At 42.3% G+C, this 25,202-nt stretch overlaps 1 protein-coding gene across 1 annotated transcript in view; it reads right to left on the bottom strand.

Moving 5' to 3' along the window:
- Positions 1–25,202, bottom strand: part of GPC3 (glypican 3) — a 534,194-nt gene that overhangs the window by 93,283 nt on the left and 415,709 nt on the right. The window contains exon 7 of the mRNA XM_056538460.1: positions 24,287–24,443. Within this exon, the coding sequence (XP_056394435.1) occupies positions 24,287–24,443 (157 nt within the window). The remainder of the gene's footprint in view (positions 1–24,286; positions 24,444–25,202) is intronic.

The raw sequence follows: 25,202 nt of genomic DNA, 5'->3' as shown, positions 1-25,202 counted from the left end.
AGTGTTTCTCTGGGAGCTCAGAGAAACATCTCATTGTTGTATGTTGTACATCTCATAGCTTAAGCACTAATGTATTTTCTATTTAAAAGCAAAAAAAATGCTGGTGAGTGCGCTGTTTAATGCTTTCTTTGGAAGTTCCATTTGATATGGACTGCATCCAGTTATAGCAGTGAACATCATCTATATGCTTATTGTTGTGGTCTGTTTAATCCTGAAATTTGTACCACCGGGCTTGAATTGAAAGCATAGCAGTGCCGAGGTTTCTTCTTCTTGTTAGACAAAATCAAAATAACAGGGAATGTAAAAAAGTGAATTCCAAGAGTACTGATTCTAAGAATATTACTAAGTGTAGGTCAATAAAATTATCAATACTACTACACAATGCTCATTTCCCAGAATAAGTCTGATGTGTTTCATGAACTTTATGTCACAAACTTGTGAGAAAAAATTGCAGATATTCCATTTTAGACATTTACACATTTACACCGCATCAGGCCTCTGGCTCCATAATGCAATCAAGAGGAGGAGCAGAGAGGGCTGCCAGGAAATGTGCCCTTGGTTCTTGAGCGTTAACAAATCACAAGTCTTTGCCAAGGTATTTATATACAGGACAGAAAACTAGACCAGTAAAGAAAAACAAAAGGAATGGTTTAGTAGAACAATGGAACAGACAGGAGGTTCCAAAAGGACTTATCTCTAGTAGAAGACATAAAGGCAACCTGTTATGTTGAAAAAGCAATCTGATTCTCTAGCTCCATGTTATAAAGAAGGAGGAGTTGAGCATATGTGCGTATATGTATGCACTGGAGCGTTAAGTGTCTATGAAGCAAGCACAGTAACAGCAAATTGAGACACTGTTGTTTCCAGTCATTAGCAGTGAGTGCCCAGCTACTTATAGTAGCCGTCACAGCTACTATCAGTAGCTGGGCACTCACCATTAAAGACAGGCAATGGCAGTTGCATATGATAGTTGCCTAAATAAAAAATAAAAATAAAGGGGTTTCAAATAATAATACTCAAAATAATCCTCCTTTTCCCATTTTACAAATGGGACTGAACACTACAAAAATTTTCCAACCAGCACTGTCAAACCCAGGAAGCCCAGAGACCTAGGAAAAATGCTACAACCCTTCCCCCCTTTCCAATAAAAAATAAATGCATGTGTACCCCCAGCAATCTCTGTGTAACATCACTGTTGTGCGGAGACGATATAGGTCCGTTACTCACACACATTGGTTTTCGGCTGGCTTCAATTAACAACAGAAGCCCCAGAATATGGATTGGGTTATAACAAATGTTAAGTCTTCATGCATGCGCATTTGATTATTGTTTCCCATCGGTTTGCCCACTCCATAGGGTAAGTTATCTGTTTACATGAATTGGCCATTGAAATAAACTGGATCTGACAGGAATAAAGCTTGTTCAGAAGAAATCTGGTTTTAATGTTCTTCATTTTAGTAAAAAATGAAGCAATGAAAAGGGGGGAGGAGGGTCCGTTCATTCAGCAGAGCTAAGTAACTGGCACATTTTATAACAAAGGAAAAAAGTAGGAAAACAACATGATAATGCATGTTTCCAAACACATTATTTAAAACAGTATTCCACTAGTACAAATAAACACACAGTCATTGTTTATTACCAAGTGTCCACGGCAATGATGTCATTATACCATCATCTGGTGGTATACTATAACAATGAGCTAGAGGAAGAGGAATAAAAGGGGAAAGGCAGGTCAAAAGAAAACATATTCTATAAAACTGATACGTGATCATAGATCCTGCCATAACATAAAGTTTATTGCACTGGGCAGTTAGTAATAATGGGCAACTGGATACAATCTAACATGTCTTTAATTATGTAGTCTTAAAGGAGAACTCCATCCATGTGTGCCAAAGATATGTCAAAACATTATACTGTTTAAATGTACCACAAGTTCCAAAAAACAGCCATTTTGGTGGGATCGACCAATTGTTTAATGTGCATGGGGCCTCCAGACTTTACCCTGATGGCAGATGTAGGGAAAAAGGATTCTAATTGGAAGAAATATTGGGGTGGGTAGGAACAGCTGTAAGGCTAACATTTGGGTGACAGCTGCAGAGAGTGGATCCTGCATGTCACCCAGTCAGAGGCTATATGCCCAGCAGAGGTGAGTGGAATAAGTGTATTAGGGTGCCATCCATAGTGAGGCCACCTCCGCGTGGTGCATGGGGGACATGTTTTGACATAAATGGAGGGGGAGCGATGTGATGTCATGAACAGGGAAGCACCCAGCTTCAATGCTCAGAAAGCCCGGTGACGTGGGGGGTTCGGCTGCTGATCAAACATCTTATCCCCTATCCAAAAGATATGGGATAAGATGTCTAGGGGTGGAGTATCCCTTTAAGACCAGCCACACAGAGCATGTTTTGCTCTGGGGCACCTACCTATTTCTGCATAAGGATTCTTTTAGACATATGCCGTTGCAAGATGCGAGCACTGATCTAGTAGATCGCTGCTTGTTAAAAGGAACCTTTATGAGCCATACAGTAAAAACAAACACTGGATCATTTGTGCGTTCATTCGCTTACATCATTGTCAACATACATCCCTTGTTAACACAGGAAGATGCCGGCTGACTAAAAATTATTATCATTGATAAACAATCCCAGCGATCAGCCGATTAAACAGCATTTGCCTCTTTGTCAGCTGATCACTGGGTCTCTTAGATGGGCAATACATTGATTTGAAATGGCACTGTGTAATACCTATATTTGCCGGTAATGGCTTAGCAATGAAAGTGAATACTTACTGGCTTTCCCACAAATTATAATTGACATCCCAGGATCCCTGGGAGTATCAAGAGACCCTTCCAACACGTAAGGGTTTCAGCTTTACATGAACCACTTACCGTACATGTTTTCATTTATTTGATATATTGGACTTGCTTATATATTATATTAAATGAATTTCTAAACATTCTACATTTTAGTTTAGTTTATGTTTTCACAAAGTAGGGACAATGGTAAAAAGAAGACTGAAGTCTATGATGTTCCTCCATACATGCCGCTTATAGATTCAACTTCCCCTCTCTTTAGTTTCTACAGCTCTCTAGTATCAGAGCTGGGATATATTCAACATGCCCATAAACTAAAGCCACAAGGATTATACAATCTTATGGCCAACACAATCATGAAAATATTGCCGAGTATTGGTTTAAGACTCAAGCCAATCCAAAATGTTAGAACTGCTGACCTCATATATTTGCACTAATGGCAGGTACAGTGGCTTTCTTTTCATAAGGGCTTACACTCTATTTACAGAGAAAGTCTATGAAGCCGCAAAACTGGTAATGGTAGTAGACTATAAATCACGTCCTGTGACAGACAACATTAATATCCCTTGAATACACAGCTAGTGTTCTGGGCCTCCGACATAACCGGCCCATTTAATCGCTTGTTAATAGCTACAGGACCTCTCTGTGTATGGTTCTCAGCTGGCAGATTGTCCTGGTAATATAACCAGTTTTATTTCATGTTGTGTGATCAGAGGAATTAGGTTGGTGTAATTCAGACAAGAGTCATTTGTAATGTAGACCTTTTTCTTAGTAATTTGCCTTTGTGCCAAGCATGTGGTGACTGGCATTATGAAATAAAATAATTAAGCAAATCCCATGGATAACTCTTGTTGTGTCCTGTATTTATTAATATTTTGTAAAAATTTTAACATTTTTATAATTCAAGGCCACTCATTTGGGTAATCCTCATATTTCAATTTTTAATCCTCATAGTTTTCTTTTTTTTTTTAACCAAATTTGGCCACCAATTATCTGCACTGTAAATGCTTGCCTGTGGGAACAGAATGGTCAGCTGACCTCCCACTACTATAAAAAATAAAAAATCACAGAAATTAAGAAATTTGACCCTTATAACATTTAATTAAAAAAAAAATATTTTTTAGACAGGTCAAAAGTTTTGATCCCTAAATATAGAAGCTTCACTCCCCAGCTCGGCGCTCATTGCAGGAGATGGGCTCCATTATAGCCTATGGAGCCCATGATCTGCAAAAAGACAAACTGAGCACCAAGCCAGCGAGTGAAGCACGCTGCAATGCCCTTCACCCAGCTATTTCTATAGATTGGTAGGGGTATCAGCACTTTTTATTTTAAAGACAGTAATGCTTTATAGGGTTATTTTGTTCAGTTTTTTTTTTTTTTTTTTTGCTAATAATTTTGCACAGGGTGCTGTAAAATTAAATAGACTAAATTAAATAATTCAACTTTATTCACCTTCCCCATTCCCTTGCCGCTGCCATTCTCACTGAGTGTTAAGTTATGCGCTCTGGCCACACACGCTGGCCATGAGCGCATGGTCCCATTGCCTGCTGCTGCCAGTGGGGCTGGGATTCGCATTGCGGGACGCGCCCGCATGAAAATCACAGCCCGTCAATCACCTGGTGCTTCTCCTGCCCCCCGCCTCTGCCTCTCTGCTCTGGCACGCGTGTCCCCATCCCTTAGGATGTGCTTGCACTGGAGCTTTAAGATTTAAAGGGCCAGTGCGCCCATTAGTGAAGTAACGCCTGTGGCTCATTGATAAATTCCTCCACCTCCCACACTTCCCTGCCGGATCTTTGTTGTCCTAGAGCCTTAGAGAAAGCATTCTTGCGTATTGCCTTGCCGTGCATCATACCTTTGCTCCATGACCTGACCTTGCTCCTTTGCCGCCTGCCTACTGACCATTTGCTACGTTCCTGACTACGGTACTGTGCCGCCTGCCCAGACCTCCTGCTATCCAGACCATGAGTTGCCTAATCCCACCTGTGCCTCAAATCTCTTTAGCCACCTGTGTGGTCGAGCCGTGCCAGGGGTAGCAACCTGGGTGCCGCCTGCCGCAGCAAGTCCGATCAGTGTTGGAGGCCAATCAGTGTTGGAGGCCGGACACCACTGCGGCTGAGTGGGCAATTCTTCATGCCAACACCAGGAAGTGCTGTGCTCCATGAGAATGGCGGCATCAGGGGAGCTTTGAAGGAACCCCTTTTTTCTATTGTACAGGACCCTGAGCAGAATTAGTTAGAAAAAATACTTCCTTTAATCTGTGCCTGTCTGTAAATAAATTGTCTTCAGAAAAGCTTTGTCCACTATTGATTTCAATAAAATGGCTGGGATTATTTTTTTCTTTGAGTTAAAGAGTTGTATGAGACAGTACAGTCTGTATTTCTCAACCTTATTTACTTGACAATTATGGCTCATAGTGCACTTTGTATTGTATTGTTTGTATTGCCTTTTGCCCAGATAATATGACTTCCTACTACTTTAGACTAAGGTTGGCAAGTTCAAGCAGAACTGTAAAGTACTACAAATTTCCATTTCTATTTAGACAGATTTGTGAAATTTACCAGAAAACATAAATAATTAGATCTCTGTGACTATCTCCATCAGTCCTTGTTAACCTCATTACTATATAATAATGTGTACATAAGGAGTAAATGATAACCTGTCAGCTGCAGTTATGTTAAATATATATTAATCCCTTAAATTGCTAAATTGTAGTCCAATCAGGATAATCTTTGGGTTGCTAAATGTTTTTGGTCTCTGTGTTTCCTTAAAATAAACCAAAACCCCAGATTTCTATATTTAGTAGACAAGTTATATATAATGTTATTTTTTGGGGGTAGGTTGTAATTCAAGACTAGAGGAACACACAGTCAGGGACATTCAACAAGACTTGCTACTGCTTCAATGGTTAGTGGTTATGATGAAATTGTAGGGTAGGATATTGTGATTTCAGAAAACATTATGCTGCTGTATGCTTGTTCACTGCTACCTTGTAGCACCATATAGGTATTTACATAGTATGTTTTTAACTACCAAGAATTAACCACTAAAATGTGAACTTAATACAATGAAGAGACTTTATCAAACCTTGTATGCCAGTGGCGTACAAAAGTTATACAAAAAATCTCTTGTCACAAAATTTGGGAATTTTCTATTTTGTGTCCCTTACGCTGCAGTTTCAGAAAACAAGTAGGGCATAGTGGTAGGGGGCAGCAACTGGATATTTTTATTCTAAAATCCAGACAACCTAGATATTAGTTTCACCCCTTAAAGAGACTGCCCATTTTGGCCATGAGGACACAGTTAATTTTCATTTTTGTTTTTCCTCTTTGCTTTTTAAGAGCCATAACTGTTATTTTTTCATCCACAGCCTGATCAGTAATATCAGCGATTCACTTGTATAGCCTGCCAGAAGGCAAACTATGTAAATGGATCCCCGAAGAGCAGCATGGAGGATGTAAGCAGACCTCCTGCTGCCATCTTGACTGTTTGAACTCCCGAAATCACGCTATTGGTGGTCCAATGAGTCGGCATGTCCACAAGGATTGTGGCCTCCCAGAGGTAAACGGTAATGTTCCATGCACCTGGTGCAGCAAATGTCCTCTAAGCAGTGGATCAAACAATGTATGTATCATTAATCAGGGAACAGGAGTAGGGAATCCAATATTTGACAGGTGTCCCTGCTTATGTACCCTGGCCAAAAGGTAAGCAGCATTGATCTATGTGCCTCTTACCCAAATCTGAATCACCTGTCAAATCAGAATTAAATCAAAAGCTGATTCGCAGCAAAGGCTCCTGAAAAAAAAAAATTTGGGATTATTTTGCCAATATCAAGCAGTATGTGCAAGTTAAAGGTGTTATCCAGGAATAGAAAAACAGAGCTACTTTCTTTCAAAAACTGCTCCCCGTCTGTCTCCAGGATGGGTGTGGTTCTGCAGCTCAGTTCCATTGAAGTGAATGGAGACAAGCTATAAAAACCACACACAACCTGGAGACAGACGTGGAGCTGTTTTTGAAAGAGATTAGCTGCGTTTTTCTATTCCTGGATACCCTCTTTAAGTATAGTAGACCGGTTCCTTTAAGGTACAAAGACAAAGTCTAGCTCTGGTGGCTAACACATTAGTGGCAGAAAGAAACATTCATACTAATGTGCAGGCAGTGGCAAGGGTTGACCTCCAGAGGTATTTGTGCATCTGCAAAAAGTGCAGGTTTATTCAAGAGAATAGCTTCCCTTACAAATCTCATGAAAGCAAATAATTCATAAATTGCAATAGTGTTTCTTGGATAGAATTATGTCTGACAACTAATAGGAAATACAAGACAATATTTTGTGAATCAAGGACATATATTTGTAGATATTCATTGGGCTTTGGTTCACACAGAAGGAAAAGGAAAACTTTCTCTACAGTGTTACCGACTGAAGGTAGCTTCCTTTACAATCAATGTCCAAATGTCCAAGCCTATAAACATGACTGGGGATTATATGCCAAACTAGAATTTCCTCCTAAGGGGGGGGGGGGGGGGGGAGCTAACTATCCATAGACAGGTGCTTCAGGGTTTTTGCCCCTCATCAGTACAGAGTAGGGAACTGGATGGCTAGTGAGAGGCTTTCAATGTAGGACTGGGGAAGTAGTGTGTCTCTTTGAGGAGACAGCCAAGCTGGCGTATAATATCTTACAAGCCCTAAAATGTCTCATAGGAAAAGAATGTGCAAAGTAGCAAATTTCTAAAAGAAAAAGAACTTGCTCTAAAGTGCCACCTACTGGAGATAGCTTACCTTACAAACAATGTCCACATCTTAAAACATGACTGGGGATTATATGCCAAGCCACAGTCTCCTGCATAAAGAATGGTTATCGATCTGTAGACTGTAGCTGTTTTTAGGTTTTTGCCTGGAGAGGAGGGTGCTGGCTGGCTAGTGAGAAGCTGTTCCCTTTACAGCAAATACTATTATCAGTTTGTATCTCTTCCACTACCCAAAATGTGCTTTGTATCATTTCCCTTGTTTGAGTATAGACTCTGCTCAATAGTTTTTTTCCTTATTTATTTATTTATTTATTTTTTATAACCTCATGCTGTAAACCTCTGGGTCCTAACCATAAAGATAAAGTGAAGAGAAGCCTGAAACATAGTGTGTCCTTGCCATTGTCACACAAAACCCCTGAAGGCATCATATATCAGCAAAAAATGATTGGGGCTTTTTCAATAGGCTTTAAGCACCTGGTTATCTCTCCTGATTGCGTACAATGCTAGTAACTGTGAACTACTATCATATAATGAAATATTATATGATATTTGTATACACACTGCATGCAAATGTGATAAAGAGAATAGCCAGGAGAGATGCCATATATTTGAAACTTTCTTCTCTGTTGCCAAGGGTATATGTCAGGAACCGGACTGGTATGCGGGTAGGATATGGGTAGTGGATCCTCTGTGTCAGTGAGGCGATGACGTGGGCCGTACCAGGGGACCGGTTTCTAAGAAGTTACTGGTTTTCACCAGAGCCCGCCGCAAGGCGGGATGGACTTGCTGCGGTGGTAACTTCCAGCTCATATCCCCTGATAGCGACTCAACCTCACTGACAGCTGAGATAGGCGTGGTACACAAGGACAAGGCAAAGGCAAGGTCGGACGTAGCAAGAGGTCAAGGCAGGTGGCAAAAGTTCACACTCAGGGGCAACTGCAAAGGGTTTGGATACACAGGCTAGGGATACACACAAAACGCTTTCTCAGGGCACTAGGGCAACATGATCCAGCAAGGACAGGAAGGGGAAGTGGGTTTTTATATGTTTTGCACTGATTGGACCAGGCACCAATTAGTGGTGCACTGGCCCTTTAAATTTCATAGAGCCGGCACGCGCGCGCCCTAGAGAGCGGGGCCGCGCTGACCGGGATGGAAGTGAAGGGGGATGCGGCTGGTAAGTGACATGGGACGTGATCGCGTCCCGCAGATCGCGTCCCCTCCGGTGACAGAGGAGCAGCACTCTGGGTCAGTGGCGCCGACCGGAGCGCTGCAAGCAGAGGGACGCCGTGAGCGCTCCGGGGATGCAGTGGGGCCCGGAGCGCTTGGTGTTACAGTACCCCCCCAACCTTAGGTCTCCCCCCTCTTTTTGGGACCCAAGAATTTACGAATGAGTTCCTTGTCAAGGATATTGGCCTCGGGTTCCCAAGACCTCTCTTCAGGGCCACAATTCTCCCAATCAACAAGATTTTTTTTTTTTTTACCTCGGACGACCTTGGAGGCTAGGATCTCCTTGACAGTGAAGACATCAGAGGAGCCAGAGACAGGAGCAGGAACAGTGACCTTGGGAGAAAAGCGGTTAAGTATGAGAGGGCAAACAAGGTGAAAGCCAGCTCACCCCGCCCCAGACAGTAGAGCACGGATCCAGGTGCTGGACGGCACCAGCCGATATCAGGGAAATGAAGGAGATCAGATCCAGCTCAATGCAGGTAAAATCAGGTTTAATCCATAGGACAAGGAAGGAACAAGTAACGCGTTTCAAGCGCTGTAAGCGCTCTTAGTCATATGAGAGGTTTGAGAAGAGAAACATGGAAAGAGTTAGGAATACAAAGAGAAGAAGTAAGATGGAGCTTGTAGGAGACGGAATTGATTTGATTTTTGATTTTAAATGGCCCGAGGTACCGAGGACCAAGCTTGTAGCTAGGGACACGGAAACGGATGTATTTGGCAGAGAGCCACACTTTGTCACCGGGGGCAAAGACAGGAGGAATTCTTCTCATTTTATCAGCATGTCTCTTCATGCGAGATGAGGCCAGTAGGAGCGACTTTTGAGTTTCCTTCCAGATAGAGGAGAAGTCTTGTGTCAATTCATCTACGGCAGGGACTCCAGATGAAGTGGGAATGGGGAGGGGGGGAAGCGGATGACGGCCGTACACCACAAAAAATGGAGATTTGGAGGAAGATTCTGAATTTTTTAAGTTGTACGAGAATTCAGCCCAGGGCAGAAGGTCAACCCAATCATCTTGACGGGAGGAAACAAAATGTCGCAGGTAGTCACCAAGAATCTGGTTCACTCTTTCCACAGAAAAATTTTATTTGATTTTTTTATTGACTGCAAAGTGCCCTCCAAACTTTTGAGACAAATTGAATGCATCTATCAGAGACAATATGCGTGGGAAGCCCGTGGAGACGAAAAATTTGGAGAAAAAATTGTTTTGCCAATTGAGGCGCAGAAGGAAGGCCTGGAAGCGGGACAAAATGAGCCATTTTGGAAAAGCGATCAACGACCACCCAAATGACAGTGTTGCCATGAGATGAAGGAAGGTCAGTGATGAAGTCCGTAGCTATATGGGAGCATGGTTGTTCAGGCACAGGCAGAGGAAGGAGAAGACCAGCCGGCTTCTGGCGTGGAGTCTTGTCACGTGCACACACTGTACAGGTCCGTACGAAATCCGTCACATCTTTCTCCAGGGAGGACCACCAATAGTGTCTGGCAATTAACTGTATGGACTTTTTGATTCCAGCATGACCAGCCAGGTGGGAGGAATGACCCCATTTGAGAGTTTGGAGGCAAAGACGTGGAGGAACATAAGTTTTTCCCGGAGGAATTGGCACCAGAGAAGCAGGAGCAGAGATCATCAGACACTCTGGAGGTATGATGTGCTGAGGAAGAGCTTCGGATTCTGAGGCATCGGTGGAACGTGATAGAGCATCTGCCCTGACATTCTTGTCCGCAGAGCGAAAATGAATCTGAAAATTGAAACGGGCAAAAAACAACGACCATCTAACCTGGCGAGGATTTAAACGCTGGGCGGACTGAAGATAAGACAAATTTTTGTGGTTCCGTGTAGATGGTGATGGGATGAAGGGACCCTTCCAGAAGATGTCTCCACTCTTCAAGTGCCAACTTAATGGCCAATAATTCACGGTCACCTATAGAATAGTTTTTTTCAGGAGGAGAAAAAGTTTTGGAGAAAAATCCGCAAGTGACGTTTTTTCCCTTAGCGGTTTTTTGAAGAAGGACAGCTCCGGCTCCAAAGGAGGAGGCTTCAATCTCAAGAAAGAAAGGCTTCAGAGGATCCAGCCTGGACAAAACTGGTGCACAGGCGAAGGCGGCTTTGAGGTGGTTAAAGGCTTCCTCCGCCTGCGGTGGCCAGGATTTCGGATTAGCATTTTTCTTGGTCAATGCTACAATAGGAGCAACGATGGTGGAGAAGTGGGGAATGAATTGTCGGTAATAATTAGCAAATCCGAGAAATTGTTGGATAGCTCGCAGACCAGTGGGGCGTGGCCAATCTATTACCGCCGATAGCTTGTCAGGGTCCATTTGAAGGCCTTGACCGGACACTATGTATCCCAGGAAGGGTAGACTGCTGCGCTCAAAGAGACATTTTTCAATTTTGGCATAAAGTTGGTTTTTGCGTAGGCGCTGAAGCACTTGACGGACATGGAGGCGGTGTTCGTCTAGGTTTGGGGAAAAAATTAGGATGTCATCAAGATAGACTACCACACAGGAATACAACATGTCCCGAAAAATCTCATTGACAAAGTCCTGAAAGACTGCAGGGGCGTTGCAAAGCCCGAAGGGCATGACAAGGTACTCAAAGTGTCCATCTCTAGTATTGAAGGTGGTTTTCCATTCATCACCTTCTCGAATACGGATGAGATTATAGGCACCCCTGAGATCGAGCTTGGTAAAAAATTTTGCTCCCCGCAGGCGATCAAATAGTTCTGAGATGCGAGGCAGAGGATAACGGTTCTTTACAGTGATTTTGTTAAGACCGCGGTAATCAATGCAAGGCCGTAGGGATCCATCTTTTTTGGCAACGAAAAAGAAGCCTTTCGGATAAAACCCTTTTTAAGGTTTTCTTGTAAATATTCAGACATGGCCTGCGTTTCAGGAGCGGATAGTGGGAAAATCCTGCCACGGGGTGGAGTAGTGCCAGGAAGCAAATCAATAGGACAGTCAAAGGCTCTGTGTGGCGGTAAGACTTCTGCTTGCTTTTTAGAGAGAACATCAGAGTAGTACTGATAGGCTTTAGGAAGGCCTGGCAATGGTGTGGCGAAGGCGACTTGACAGGTAGGAAAAGACTTGAGATATCGTTTGTGGCAGGAAGATACCCAACTTTTAATGTCCCCAGTGGCCCAGTTGAGGGATGGTGCATGACGCTGGAGCAAGGGCAGACCAAGAAGAATTTCAGAGGTACAGTTGGGTAATACAAAAAATTCTATATTCTCATGATGGAGAACTCCAACGCTCATGAGCAGAGGTTCTGTGCGATAACACACGGTGCAGACCAGACTTTCTCCATTCACAGATTAAATGAAGAGAGGTTTGACGAGACGGGTAACAGGGATATTGAATTTATTGATGAGAGAGGCTTCAATGAAATTTCCTGCTGAACCTGAGTCCAGAAAAGCCACAGCGGAGAAGGAAGTATTAGTACTCGCAGGTAGAAATCTGCACAGGTATAGTCAGACGTGGAGAGGATGAATTCACACCTAGTAACGCCTCTCCCACGTTAACTAGGTGCGCGCGTTTCCCTGATGCGGAGGACGAATAGGGCAGTCAGTCCTTTAGGAAATGTTCGGTACTAGCACAGTACAGGCACAAATTTTAATTTCTGCGGCGAGTCCTCTTTTCTTGGGTAAGGCGAGACCGATCCACTTGCATAGCCTCCTCGGCGGGAGGCACAGAAGTAGGTTGCAGTGGACTCTGGAAGAGAGGTGCCAAGCGAAGAAACCGCCTGGTGCGAACAAGATCCTTTTCTTGGTGGAGCTCCTGGCGTCTTTCAGAGAAACGCATATCAATGCGGGTGGCCAACTGGATAAGTTCAGACAGGGTAGCAGGAATTTCTCGTGTGGCCAGAACATCTTTGATGTGGCTGGATAAACCTTTCTTGAAGGTCGCGCAGAGGGCCTCATTGTTCCAGGCGAGTTCAGAGGCGAGGGTACGGAACTGTATGGCATATTCGCCCACTGAAGAGTTCCCTTGGACGAGATTCAGAAGAGCCGTCTCGGCTGAGGAAGCCCGGGCTGGCTCCTCAAAGACACTGCATACTTCGGAGAAGAAGGACTGGATAGTAGCAGTGGCAGGATCGTTGTGGTCCCAAAGCGGTGTGGCCCAGGACAAGGCCTTTCCAGACAACAAACTGACCTCGAAAGCCATCTTAGACCGTTCTGTGGGGAACTGGTCTGACATCATCTCGAGGTGCAGGGAACATTGAGACAGGAACCCACGGCACATCTTAGAGTCCCCATCAAATTTCTCAGGAAGCGACAGGCGGGCTCAAGAGGTAGAAGCGGCAGTTCGCAGTGGAGGGGAAGCTGGAGCTCGCGGAGGAGATGATTGACGCTGTGGAGGCAGAAGCTGCTGGAACATGGCGGTCAACTGCAACAGCTGTTGTCCTTGTTGAGCGATCTGTTGAGACTGCTGGGCAACCACGGTGGTGAGGTCAGCGAAACTTGGCAGCGGCACCTCAGCGGGATCCACGTCCGGATCTACTGTCAGGAACCGGACTGGTATACGGGTAGGATATGGGTAGTGGATCCTCTGTGTCAGTGAGGCGATGACGTGGGCTGTACCAGGGGACCGGTTCTAAGAAGTTACTGGTTTTCACCAGAGCCCGCCGCAAGGTGGGATGGACTTGCTGCGGCGGTAACTCCCAGGTCGTATCCCCTGATAGCGACTCGACCTCACTGACAGCTGAGATAGGTGTGGTACACAAGGACAAGGTGAAGGCAAGGTGGGACGTAGCAAGAGGTCAAGGCAGGCGGCAAAGGTTCGTAGTCAGGGGCAACGGCAAAGGGTCTAGATACACAGGCTAGGAATACACACAAAATGCTTTCTCAGGGCACTAGGGCAACAAGATCTGGCAAGGACAGGAAGGGGAAGTGGGTTTTTATAAGTTTTGCACTGATTGGACCAGGCACCAATTAGTGGTGCACTTGCCCTTTAAATTTCATAGAGCCGTAGAGAGCGGGGCCGCGCGGGCCGGGATGGAAGTGAAGGGGGATGCGGCTGGTAAGTGACATGGGACGCGATCCGTGAGCGGGCACGTCCCGTGGATCGCGTCCCCTCCGGTGACAGAGGAGCAGCGCTCGCGGTCAGCGCCGCCGACCGGAGCACTGCAAGCAGAGGGACGCCGCGAGTGCTCCGGGGATGCAGCGGGACCGGGAGCGCTCAGCGTTACAGTATATAAAGCAAATGATGACTTTAAAGCATTGCAATAAAAGTGAAGTTTTAATTGGTGCAGTGGAAAAGTGATATTATTTCCCCTAGGCCAATAGGAATTAAAGCATACCATTTATCCTACCACCCTCTAAGGGTCTCATTTGTAGTTTTTTACCATTACCAATGGGTCCCATAGACGAATGTATTGCTGCTAAATAGGGCATATAAAGCAGAAAGCAGCCATTATATGCACAAATTGTTTTATTTAACAAAAGTTTGCTGGAAAACAGACAGTACATTCCTTTACTAAGAAATCACGCCTAGTCACATTGTTATTGAAAGCAGTAATTGAGAGCATATGTTACCATTCATAGGGATAACATGAGACAGTTTATTAAAGATTTGGAGTCCCGCAACATCAATGTTTACTCATTGTGCAAGACAAAAGCAGAGGTTAATATTGTGCTATAAACTTTTATAAGGCATAAAATGCTTCTACATGACAAACACAATAAAGGATTCAATTACCGTGACACTTGGGAACCAAGTCATTGCAAAGAACGTAAATGTTCTGCCAACGCGGACTACAGATTCCTTAATTTAAAGAATTTTTTTTTTTAAGTCAAGACCTAATTCACGCAGAGGAGTTTTTCTCATTTGTCTTCTTTAAGCCAACACTAGTATTGGATCCAAAAAGCTTCTTTTCAATACTTGGAATTTTTTTAATTGTCATTGTTCATTGTTGCTGTAAGTTAAGGGTGGAAACTAACAATACAATATCTATTTACAATATCTCTATCCCTATTTATATTAGCTGGAGTCCCCCACAATCTCCCCCAGTACACGGCATTTGTTTAGAACGCAGGGTTCCTGCAGCAGTGGTTGTGACGTCATGGCCACTACCCTTCATGACGTCACGTCATGCCCCTTCCATTCATGTCTATAGGAGGGGGCGTGTCAGATGACACCCCCCTCCCATAGACATGAATGGAGGGGGCATGGTGTGATATCATGTGGGAGTGTGGCTTTGACGTCACGACTACTGCTTGCAGGGACCCGGGTTTCTGAACAAAATGTTCAGCAGAACGCTGGAGCACCGGAGTACCCCTTTAAAGAGTATTCCCATTTCAGACAATGATGGCTGAGATGAGAATACTTGGCGGTGGTCAAAGGTGGTAAAAGGAGGTAGCCTGGATTATGCAAACAGTCAAGCGGGCATTTATATGCTGTTACCGCTACTCCTTTAAAGGGGCCTAACTACTCTATTATCTGTATATAGTAAATTTTATTGGTGTGGTATTGGTATTGGTCTTGGTGTGGTGGGATTATTTGTCTCTTGTGTAGGGGTATTATTTGTAATGTATGTCTTGGTTTTTTGGGATATATATATATATATATATATATATATATATACATAGACTTTCTGCATGGGATATTATCATGCTGGAGAACTGTTGCTACAAAGCTGGAGGCATACATTTTGCTCTGTTACTGAAGGGGTCTAGGCCAAACCATGAAAAACTGTTCCAAATCATTACAGTTATTCTTTGGAAGATTATATTTGGATTATACATACAGGTAGGAATTTTTGTAACACCTGGGAAACCCAAATGTGCCCATCACATTGTCAAACAGAAAGTAACTAATCTCTTCAAAGAATGCACTTGCATGCATGCACATGGTGATGTTCAGTATACCAGGGCCATATTTAAAGCTCCTGCTCCCCTAGACAAGACCCATTTGGTCAATAGTGGTTATGTTTGAATATAGTTACACCTGTTTTCTGCAGATAGAAAACTAAAGACAAAACACTAATGACATTTGGTATGGAATGTGAGTAAAGTTTCTCCGCCACTATTGCTGACACAAAAAATAATAATTTTTTGACAGGAAAAGAGAGTCATAGATTTACTAAACATTTTCATTGACTATCCTTGGGTTCATTAGCATAAACTGTATTGGCAAATAGAGTGGACATATCATGCTGTGCCCCAATCTGTATCTATGGTACACCAAATAATACCACAATATAAGGGGAAAACTATACCTTCAAATATTACTGCCATATAGGGAGTAAAAAAACCAAACTGTTTATCTTAAGCAAATATTACCACCAACTATGGATTGCTACCCCGGCACCATAACTAAATATTTCAACAGTAGGGTTGCCACCTAGCTGTTAAACCAGTGGCCCTGCTGATATCAGTACCTGAAGACTGGTGCCAGTATCTAGTTTGTACTGGCAATATGATATTTTTTTTTTTTTATTATTATTTTTAGTGTTTTGACTTTTGGAGAAATGTGGCAGGACAAGAGAAGAAGGACTTAGACTCTTCTTTCACTTGTGGCAGATGCAGGACTCATTCCCCACTTCCATAGGTGGATGTAGGAAAATAAGTCAGCAAACCTTGTGAATTGTGGTGGGGACTGTCTTTGTTATGTTACTTATCATATTTCCCGAGAGTAGAGACTAGAACTGGAACCCTATCAGTCATATATTGGCCAGCAGTATCAAATCCCAAGAAAACTCCTTTCATGTCACCAAGCTCTTTAGAAAAACCATTTCTACTAGTATTGCATGTCTATTTTTCGATTCCAGTAAAAGTATAGATGCATGCTAAAAATGTACTTTTGTAGGACTTGAAATAATTCAAGAAGCAGACTTCACATAGCTCATGATAATACTATGGTGACTTGTGGCTATACGAGATATGTGAAGAGTACAAGCACATATGGGTACATCTGGAAAATGATAGCTGGAGACCAAAGCAATGAATTTACCAGACATCACAATTTGTGTCTTCCTCTCCAGTCCTTGCAGCATCTGCTTTACTGAAAGTAGAAAGAGGTGAAAACAAGACATGTTTCTCAGTATTCCTCACAGCAATTACCGCATTCTTTGCGGGACTCATAACTTTCAGCCGGCCAGTCGTTCAGTATTAGTATAAGATTATTCATCCTTAAAAAGGGAGGCCCAGGTATGTGTATACCAAATCACTCAGTGGACCGTATTGTTATCTCCTCTGCACACAAAACCGTCTTTGTAAGTCTTTCTGCTAGAGCACAATGGGACTAGGTTACTGCGGTTGCTTATCTTGTCAATCCATTAGCACATACCACCTGGTCTGACTCGGTTCGAAATGTCCATATATTGTTAAGAAATTGTCTCTTTCTCTAGACTTTACCTCCCAAAAAGAAAGTTGTGGAAGTAAAATATTTACTTTCATTGAAGGAATAGGAAAAGTAACGTGTTGACAGGGTTCAGGAGGGACTGCGGGGGGAAGAAAGGTTTCCAAAATGTCTTCCAATTATTCAAACAATTGTGACCCAGCATCTTTAGAAAATGTTAACAAGATGTTCCTGCATGCCTTTATATTGTGTAAACAATGCATTCTGAAAGTCTTTACGTCTTTTCACTTTTTCTCACATTTTGTTATGTTGCAGCCTTGTGCTAAACAAAAAATAAATAAAAAATTGTCCTAAACACAATGAGAAGCTTTGTGGGTTACTTATGGAATTTTGTTAGTCTTCGGCCACTGACCAAACCTTGAGATGTTGCTTTCAGTTTTAGCTAATAGAGTGGAACAGCGACTCAAGTGGCTATAAGGTATAGATACCTTGGAACTCAAGTGGAGAATTGTTTGTGAAAGTGAAAAACCTCTTCCTTATCTTTTCTGCATACTTTCTGGGGAAGTACAATTGTAAAGACAAACCTAGGTCCTCTAGGTTCTTATGTAACTGGAAGAGTAGTAAAGTACCATTTACTCAAAGTACTCTAGGACTATGACCGTACACTACCTTTTAAAGGGGTACTCTGCCCCTAGACATCTTATACCCTATCCAAAGGACAGGGGATAAGATGTCTGATCGCAGGGGGTTCCACCGGCATTCATTTAGAGCATCGGGTGTAGCACTGGAGGCTCGTGACATCAAGGCCACACCCGCTCGTAACATCACGGCCATGCCCCTTCAATGCAAGTCTATGGAAGGGGACATGAAGTGTCCTTGACGTCACAAGCAGGGCGTGACCGTGATGTCACGAGCCTCCGCCACGCATCGCCAGTCATCCGGAACGAAGCAAAGTTCGCTCTATACACTTGATGTCTGGGGTGCTGCAGCCGAGATCGCGGGGGTTCCCAGTGGCGGGACCCCCCCCCATGATCAGACATCTTATGCCCTATCCTTTGGATAGGGGATAAGATGTCTAGGGGCGGAGTACCCCTTTAAAAGCAAAGCAAGAAGACATTATAATACCCCAGTAGACATCGTACATACCCCCCTTGGTAGATATACCACAGGTTGAGAACCTAGGTTCTAGAAAGACCAAGTATTAGACACAAATACCCTAGAAGTAAAGGTTTAAAGAAAAAAAAAAATTTTCTTGTACATAGCAAACACCCATCTTTGGTACATACTTTATGAAGTGGAGCAGTCAAGAAAAACACAAACTTAAACCCTTCAGAGTCTACGCTTATCTGAGACGGCAGGAGATTGTTCTAAAAAAGCAAGCTTAAAATCAGATCTGATATAAAATGTATTATCCCAACAATTGGTAATTCTCAGCTACTGTGGTAAAGAATTTCATTTCATAGCCCATGGTGTAGAAGACCATCAAAGCCTTTTAAGAAGCAAGAGAGTAGGATAATAAATAATGTAATGCCAAGCCCATCTATAGAATAAAAGTGATTCCAAAAAGTACACGGCTTTCTCTGTTATTTGAGTCTGTGGTTCAGTAGTCACTAAGCAAAGAAAATTCAATAACGGAGAAATTCTCTGAAGTCAGCACAAAATTAAAGCCCTGTGCTGGGCGGGTAACAGATCTCCGAGACGCACCTATTACATCAGGGCACAAATACGCCTGATGTAATCTCTTATGTACTTTTCTATCAGCCTTTGCATAGCAGCACTTAGAGTATTGCTTACTTATTCTATTACTATACGATTCCATATTTTGAAACATAGTCAGAAGAAAATATCTATTGTTGGCTCTCCAGCAATGTGTCATGGGATTTTTCTATTGCTATGGAAAAGGTTTCTGATCTATATGAAGACAACAATTGCCAAGCAACACATAACATGAGAATAATCCTCAGGACAAAGATCTGTTGGCCTGAATGCAAAAAGAAGAAAGTAATCTTTGGCTGAAATCTCAGTCACTTGGGACATTTTTCGAGTTCTGTAGCTTTGCCGTGACTTGCGTCAATGATGTGATCAAGTCTTAGTTTTTCATACAAGACAGGCAGTCAAAATCAACACCAAAGTAACCTTGTGAAAGTAGCTCCATAGCTACAATTGCAGAGGTGCAACAAGTGCACAGTAAGGCCTTATTCACACACTGCAGATTTGGTCAGTATTCTGCATCAGTATTTTGATGCCAAAATCAAGACTAGATGCAAAGGGAAGAAAAAAGAAAACTTTCTATAACTTTTCAGGGGTGGGATCTACCCCTGGTTTTAGCTTCATAATACTGATGCAATATACTGACTCTACTGGTACCTACCACGTTAACTTAGTGCCACACACCTCCAAGGCTACTTTAAAGGGGTACTGCGCCCCTAGACATCTTGTACCCTATGAAAAGGATAGGGGATAAGATGTCTGACCATGCGGATCCCGCCACTGGGATCCCCCGCAATTTCCTACACGCCACCCCAGCATTCTGAACTTTCCGTTCCAATCACTGGGTTCGGCGCCGTGGTCATGACGCCACTCCCCTTTCATTCATGTCTATGGAAGGGGCTTGACAGCATGGCATTACATCATGAAAGGGACATCACAACCACTGCTGCTGGAACCCAGCATTCTAAACAAATGTTTAGAATACCGGGTGCCACATGGAGATCACGGAGGGTCCCAGCAGTGGAACTCCTGCGATCAGACATCTTATCCCCTATCCTTTGGATAGGGAACAAGGTGTCTAAGAGCTGAGTACCCCTTTAACTAACATGATTCCTCAAGTGCTGGTTTACTTGGTATGTTAGGGTGATATTAAATGAACCCTTACATTGATTCCATTGGGATTCCAGTTGAATTCCTTTTTCCATGTCTGACAAATGCCGGTGTGACCAAAGGGGTAATGTTTCTCCTTGTCAACAGGCAATCTCTCCTTCTGAAGAGATTTCCGGTTTGTCATAAATCCCCAGTCATGTTATAAGGCTACTTATCAGAGTGGAACATTGACTTGAAAGGGAAGCTCCCTCCAAAAGATGGCATCAGATATTTATATTATTTTTCCCAGAATCTCCAATAAAGCATGACTTGCCTATAAGTCTCTACATGTCTTTATTATGCTCTCCTCAAGGAGAAACATTACCTCTTTGGTCCCACAACAATGGTCCCGAAACAGTTACGCTGAAACAGTTGTGTACAGATAAGTAGTCTTTCATTCTGGAGAGATTTCTGGCTAGTCATAAATGCCCAGTCATGTTCTAAGGCTCCTTATGGGAGTGAAACACTGACTTAAAGGGAAAGCTGCATCCAAAAGGTGGCATCAGAGAGCTGCTTTGCGTGTCTCTTAGGATCTGGTGTAGACACAAAATTGTGTATTGGTTTTATTAGTAAAGTTTACTTTAACTAATAAAATAACATTATGGTACAGTTTAATGAAACATTGGCTTAACAAAGATATACATACACATTCAATGTCAGACACATAATATATAAAGGCATATTAATTATTTCTTTATGTTGGAGTATCTGCCTTGGATACACAGTCATGCATTACAGATGTTGGAAATAATAAAAATTTCATCATAAAATATCCCTGTATGCTTTGTTATTTCACTAGGGTAACATAATAATGAATTTCTTAGCGCTGACTGCTTACAAGCATATGTTTATAGTCGCTTACAAACTTTTAGGCTTGACACTTTACAAGTTTGCTTAAATCATGACTTTAATAGGTCCCATGTCACCAGAAGACAGACACAAGGGTTAGTCTCAAAACACTGGAAGATAAATCAAAAGTTTTTAAGAAAATGACTATTGCTCCCAAGTTAAAAAGACAGACACATATGTCAAGCCTTTTTTGTTTAAGAAAGAAACAAGAACAAGGTTATAGGGTCAAAAACTTAAAAAAGCATGTGTTGCAACAGTTTTAGATGGTAATGTAACTCTGTAGTTCAACAGTTGGACTCGAACCACAGAGTGGTGCCAAGTTCTCATGAGATCTGGTGCCGAGTGCCAAACCCAAGATCACCACATTGAAAGTCACAAAATACACACAGGAGCCTTTACCAGATTATGGGATATAGACGCATCAGAAAGCACTATTTACATTATTATAGAGGATGATCAGATTTTGCATTTATGTAAATTTGAAATGATAAAGAAAATTTGGGATGAGCTACAGAAAGTGAATGAAAGAACAGACACCCACTTATCTCTAGACATAGCTGGGGGAAGCATGCAGCTGTGCTCTTCTATCCCTGGTCCTCACGATCTATGTCTAGTTGCACAAAATGAGCTTCATAGAGTTTAAATACAGCTCGCCTCTTGTAGCGACATTGCAGAGAGTTGAGGAGTGAAGTGTCAAGCCACAAACTTGGCCCAGCTATACCTAGAGACCAAAACAATCGATATGTCTCTGCTTTATATTAAAAATTGCTTTATAATGACAGGGACACTTTACATATAAAAAACATCGCCAGTCTAAGCTTAACAAATACTCCTGAGATCCAGGGCTGAGCACCAAACCCATGATCACCCCATATAAAGTCCTTAGGGCAAGTCATTAAAGTCAACCATAAGTACAAAAATAATCTAAAAGTATAAATTCCAATGGCCATTATTGTTGTTATTGCAACAACTACATCACTCTGTACATGAAAGTCCCAGGATCCCTTGTTTGTAAGTGTAAGGTCTCTTTTTCCCTCCTACACATCAATCACCCCACCCATTGCAGCACAGCTGAGCTTCTTTCCATGTGTGCTGTGATTGAAATTACAATTCCCTGCAGCCCTGTGGAGAATCATTTCCCTCCCAACCAGCCCAGCGGTCACTCCACCCATTGAAGCAGACAGGCTTCCTTTCAACACCTTACTGGTGATATAATCTCTTAGGCTGCACTGCAACCTGGGAAAAGCCTGAGGCAACAATCATTTTGTATGCTGCTAAAAATGAACAGCTGGGAAAAGATCACATAAGAATTGCAAGACCAGCCATCAAACACAGGTACAGAAACTATATTATGAACTACACTAACTTTACAGCCCCTGTAACACAAAAAAATCACAGAATACCCCTTTAACGCTCATGTAGTAGGAAAGCTAATGGTGCCATATAGGATTTAAAACATTTAAAAAAAAAATAACAAATGACATAACACAATAGATAGAATAACTCTTTCTTCAAGGTTTCGGCATTGAGGTCAACAATAATTGTCTACAGATTTACCAGTGCTATTTATCTACATTTTAATAGTTATAGAATGCATCAAAAAATTCCATATACGGTATGGAAATCTTTTAATGCATGCTGTTGGGTGTTAAACTGTCAAGAATGATCCTTGGGACATAATACATAGTCATATATTTAAAGGGGTACTCTGGTGGAAAACATTTGTTTTTAAATCAACTGGTGCCAGAAAGTTAAACAGATTTGTAAATGACTTCCATTAAAAAATTGTTACCCTTCCAGTACTTTTTAGCAGCTGTATGCTACAGAGGAAATTCTTCTCTTTTTTAATTTCCTTTTTGTCTTGTCCACAGTGCTCTCTGCTGACACCTGATGCCCGTATCAGGGACTGTTCAGAGCAGGAGAAAATGTTCATTGCAAACCTATGCTGCTCTGGACAGTTCCTGGCACGGACAGAAGTGTCAGGAGAGAGCACTGTGGACAAGACAAACAAGAAATTAAAAAATAAAAGAATTTCCTCTGTAGCATACAGCTGCTAAAAAGTACTGGAAGGGTAAAGATGTTTAATAGAAGTCATTTACAAATTTGTTTAACTTTTCGGCACCACAAAAAAAAAAAAAAATGTTTTACACCAGAATACCCCTTTAACACTGTAACACTTGTTACAGTGTTGGTTTTGTAAAGGGAAAGTTCCTTATATTTCTTCTTGCTACAGAATTTTTGGTGGTGGTGGTGGTGGGGGGGGGGGGGGAGATAGAATTCCATGTTTGTCCAAAAATGGATCAAAATTCCACCCGGTACAGATACAGACATTCTATAGATAAAGATCTAAGGTTTCTGGACAAGGGGCCAAAAACTGTGCCCACTAGGCTGTCCCATTGAATAAGTGCACTAACAACTTAACACTAATGTCACAATACTGCATGCTCCGGAGCTAAAACTCCAGGTTTCTCCTGCTTGTTCAGTGTCTGCCGAGAGTTTGGTAGAATTTCGCACTGTAAAATCTAAGTTTCCTACTGCACTGTAGGAGTTCAGCTAAGTTCTAAAAGATTTATCTGATGATTATTTCTAATGATGAACAGCAAGAACTATGAGCGCAGCTTTGGATATAATAAAGGCTATTACTCAGAAACAGTATACATTATGCACTGCACTTTAAGTTACTCAACTTTATATATAAACTGTAATACCATGATCAAAGGAGGACATTTTCTATTACAATATTTAATGGTCAATTATATGTCAGAGGAACACGCTGTCGGTGGTACAAGCTGTCTGAATCCACTGACAGGATATTTGCAGCATCTATGTTCACAGATTGCTATTAATTGAAATGTAGTACAGCACTTAAAACAGAGTGTTTTGTGATAGTGGTAAGAAATAGGTTAGTGCATTACATGGCACACATATAAAAGCCTACTTGAAAAAAAGACCTTTGTGATTCACCAGGGAGTTATATCCAATACATACACTAGGGCAAACACTGTGTATTCAAAGTGGACCTGTAGCTAGATGATTATTGGCAAACCTTTTTTATTCCCATAGACTTTTCTGCTAATATGCAAATGAGGCTCAAGTGCCCAGGGGGCGTTTCCAGACATGTAAAAAGCCCAAGTAAGTCCAGTCCATCACTTCTTTATCCAGTGCCTGTCAGGCAGATGGGATAGATGAATGTAAGCGGGGATAAAGAAGAGATGGGTTCGACTTACCTGGGCTCTTGCCATGCTAAGGAACACCCCCTGGACACTTGGGCCTCATTTGCATATTAACAAAAAAGGTTTGAAACAACAGTGGCGATAAAAAAAAGATATTCCCGGAATTCTGATGACTAGCCCTATCTTATGTCATTTATCCCCCTGTTCTTCTGCTAACAGTCCTGCTTAAGTCCTGAATGATACACATTTCATTGGTCAAACAGGGAACAAACAAGAATTTAACCAGTACATACTTTTCTCCTAGTTATGTGGCCACAGAAAATAACTTACCTGGTATAAAGCGCAGCTGATTCCTTATTCTTAAACTACTTTTTCCCGATCCGTCCTCACACTCATCCTCATCATCACAGTCACCGCTTTGCGATTCTTCCTCGTCTGTGATTTTCCCCATGTTTTTCCGTCGTTGTGTTGACATTCCTTTTAACAGCTAAAGACAAATGACACTTTGAGAAAATTGGTCCACCATAATAATGCAAAATATACTATGCACTGGATCATGTGTGTGGTAAAGAAGGAAGACAACATGAGATTTATAAGAACTACATATCCAAGCCAATCCTGATAAATCATTATTATTACATTTGTAATAAAATATGAAGCCCAATCTACTCTATAGTACAAGATATACTGTAGGAAACCCCCCAGCAAGGAGTTTAAGAGAATCATAGATTAGTAGGAAGTGATCAAGTCCGTACATAGGATTGTTATGTTGTAGCTGATTTGTGTCTCAATGTTTGAAGTACAGAATCATGGAAGGACTCCCCCAAGGTCAGAGAGCAGCTGTCTCCAGGATTAGATCTGGACTCTTCAGGACAAGTGCCATGACTTTGAAATGTAAGTGGCTTCAGTCATCAAACCACCATACAAAAGGGAATACACATCGCAATCTAACAGTGGCCAACTCTGTAGTGGGTTGAAGCTAGAACAGCATAAACAAGAGATAGAGTGGTCGGAAATAGCTACTGTACTTTGCAGGACCCTTGAACATCAAGGGCTGGACTTAATTCAGTCCAAAAGTTGAGATGGAGGAGGTGCCAGTGGTGTAGATGACATAGATTCCACTTTTGACTGATGCAAACAGTGACCATGAGATCAAACGATGGTTATATGAAAGGACGGTCACAGTGCCGGTATCTGAAGTATGACCCCTCTTTAGAAGCATAAGAAGAAGAAGAGCACATGACAT

This window comes from Hyla sarda, chromosome 9, assembly GCF_029499605.1.
Source record: "Hyla sarda isolate aHylSar1 chromosome 9, aHylSar1.hap1, whole genome shotgun sequence".
Taxonomy (NCBI): domain Eukaryota; kingdom Metazoa; phylum Chordata; class Amphibia; order Anura; family Hylidae; genus Hyla; species Hyla sarda.
This window is presented reverse-complemented; position numbering and strand designations above follow the sequence as displayed.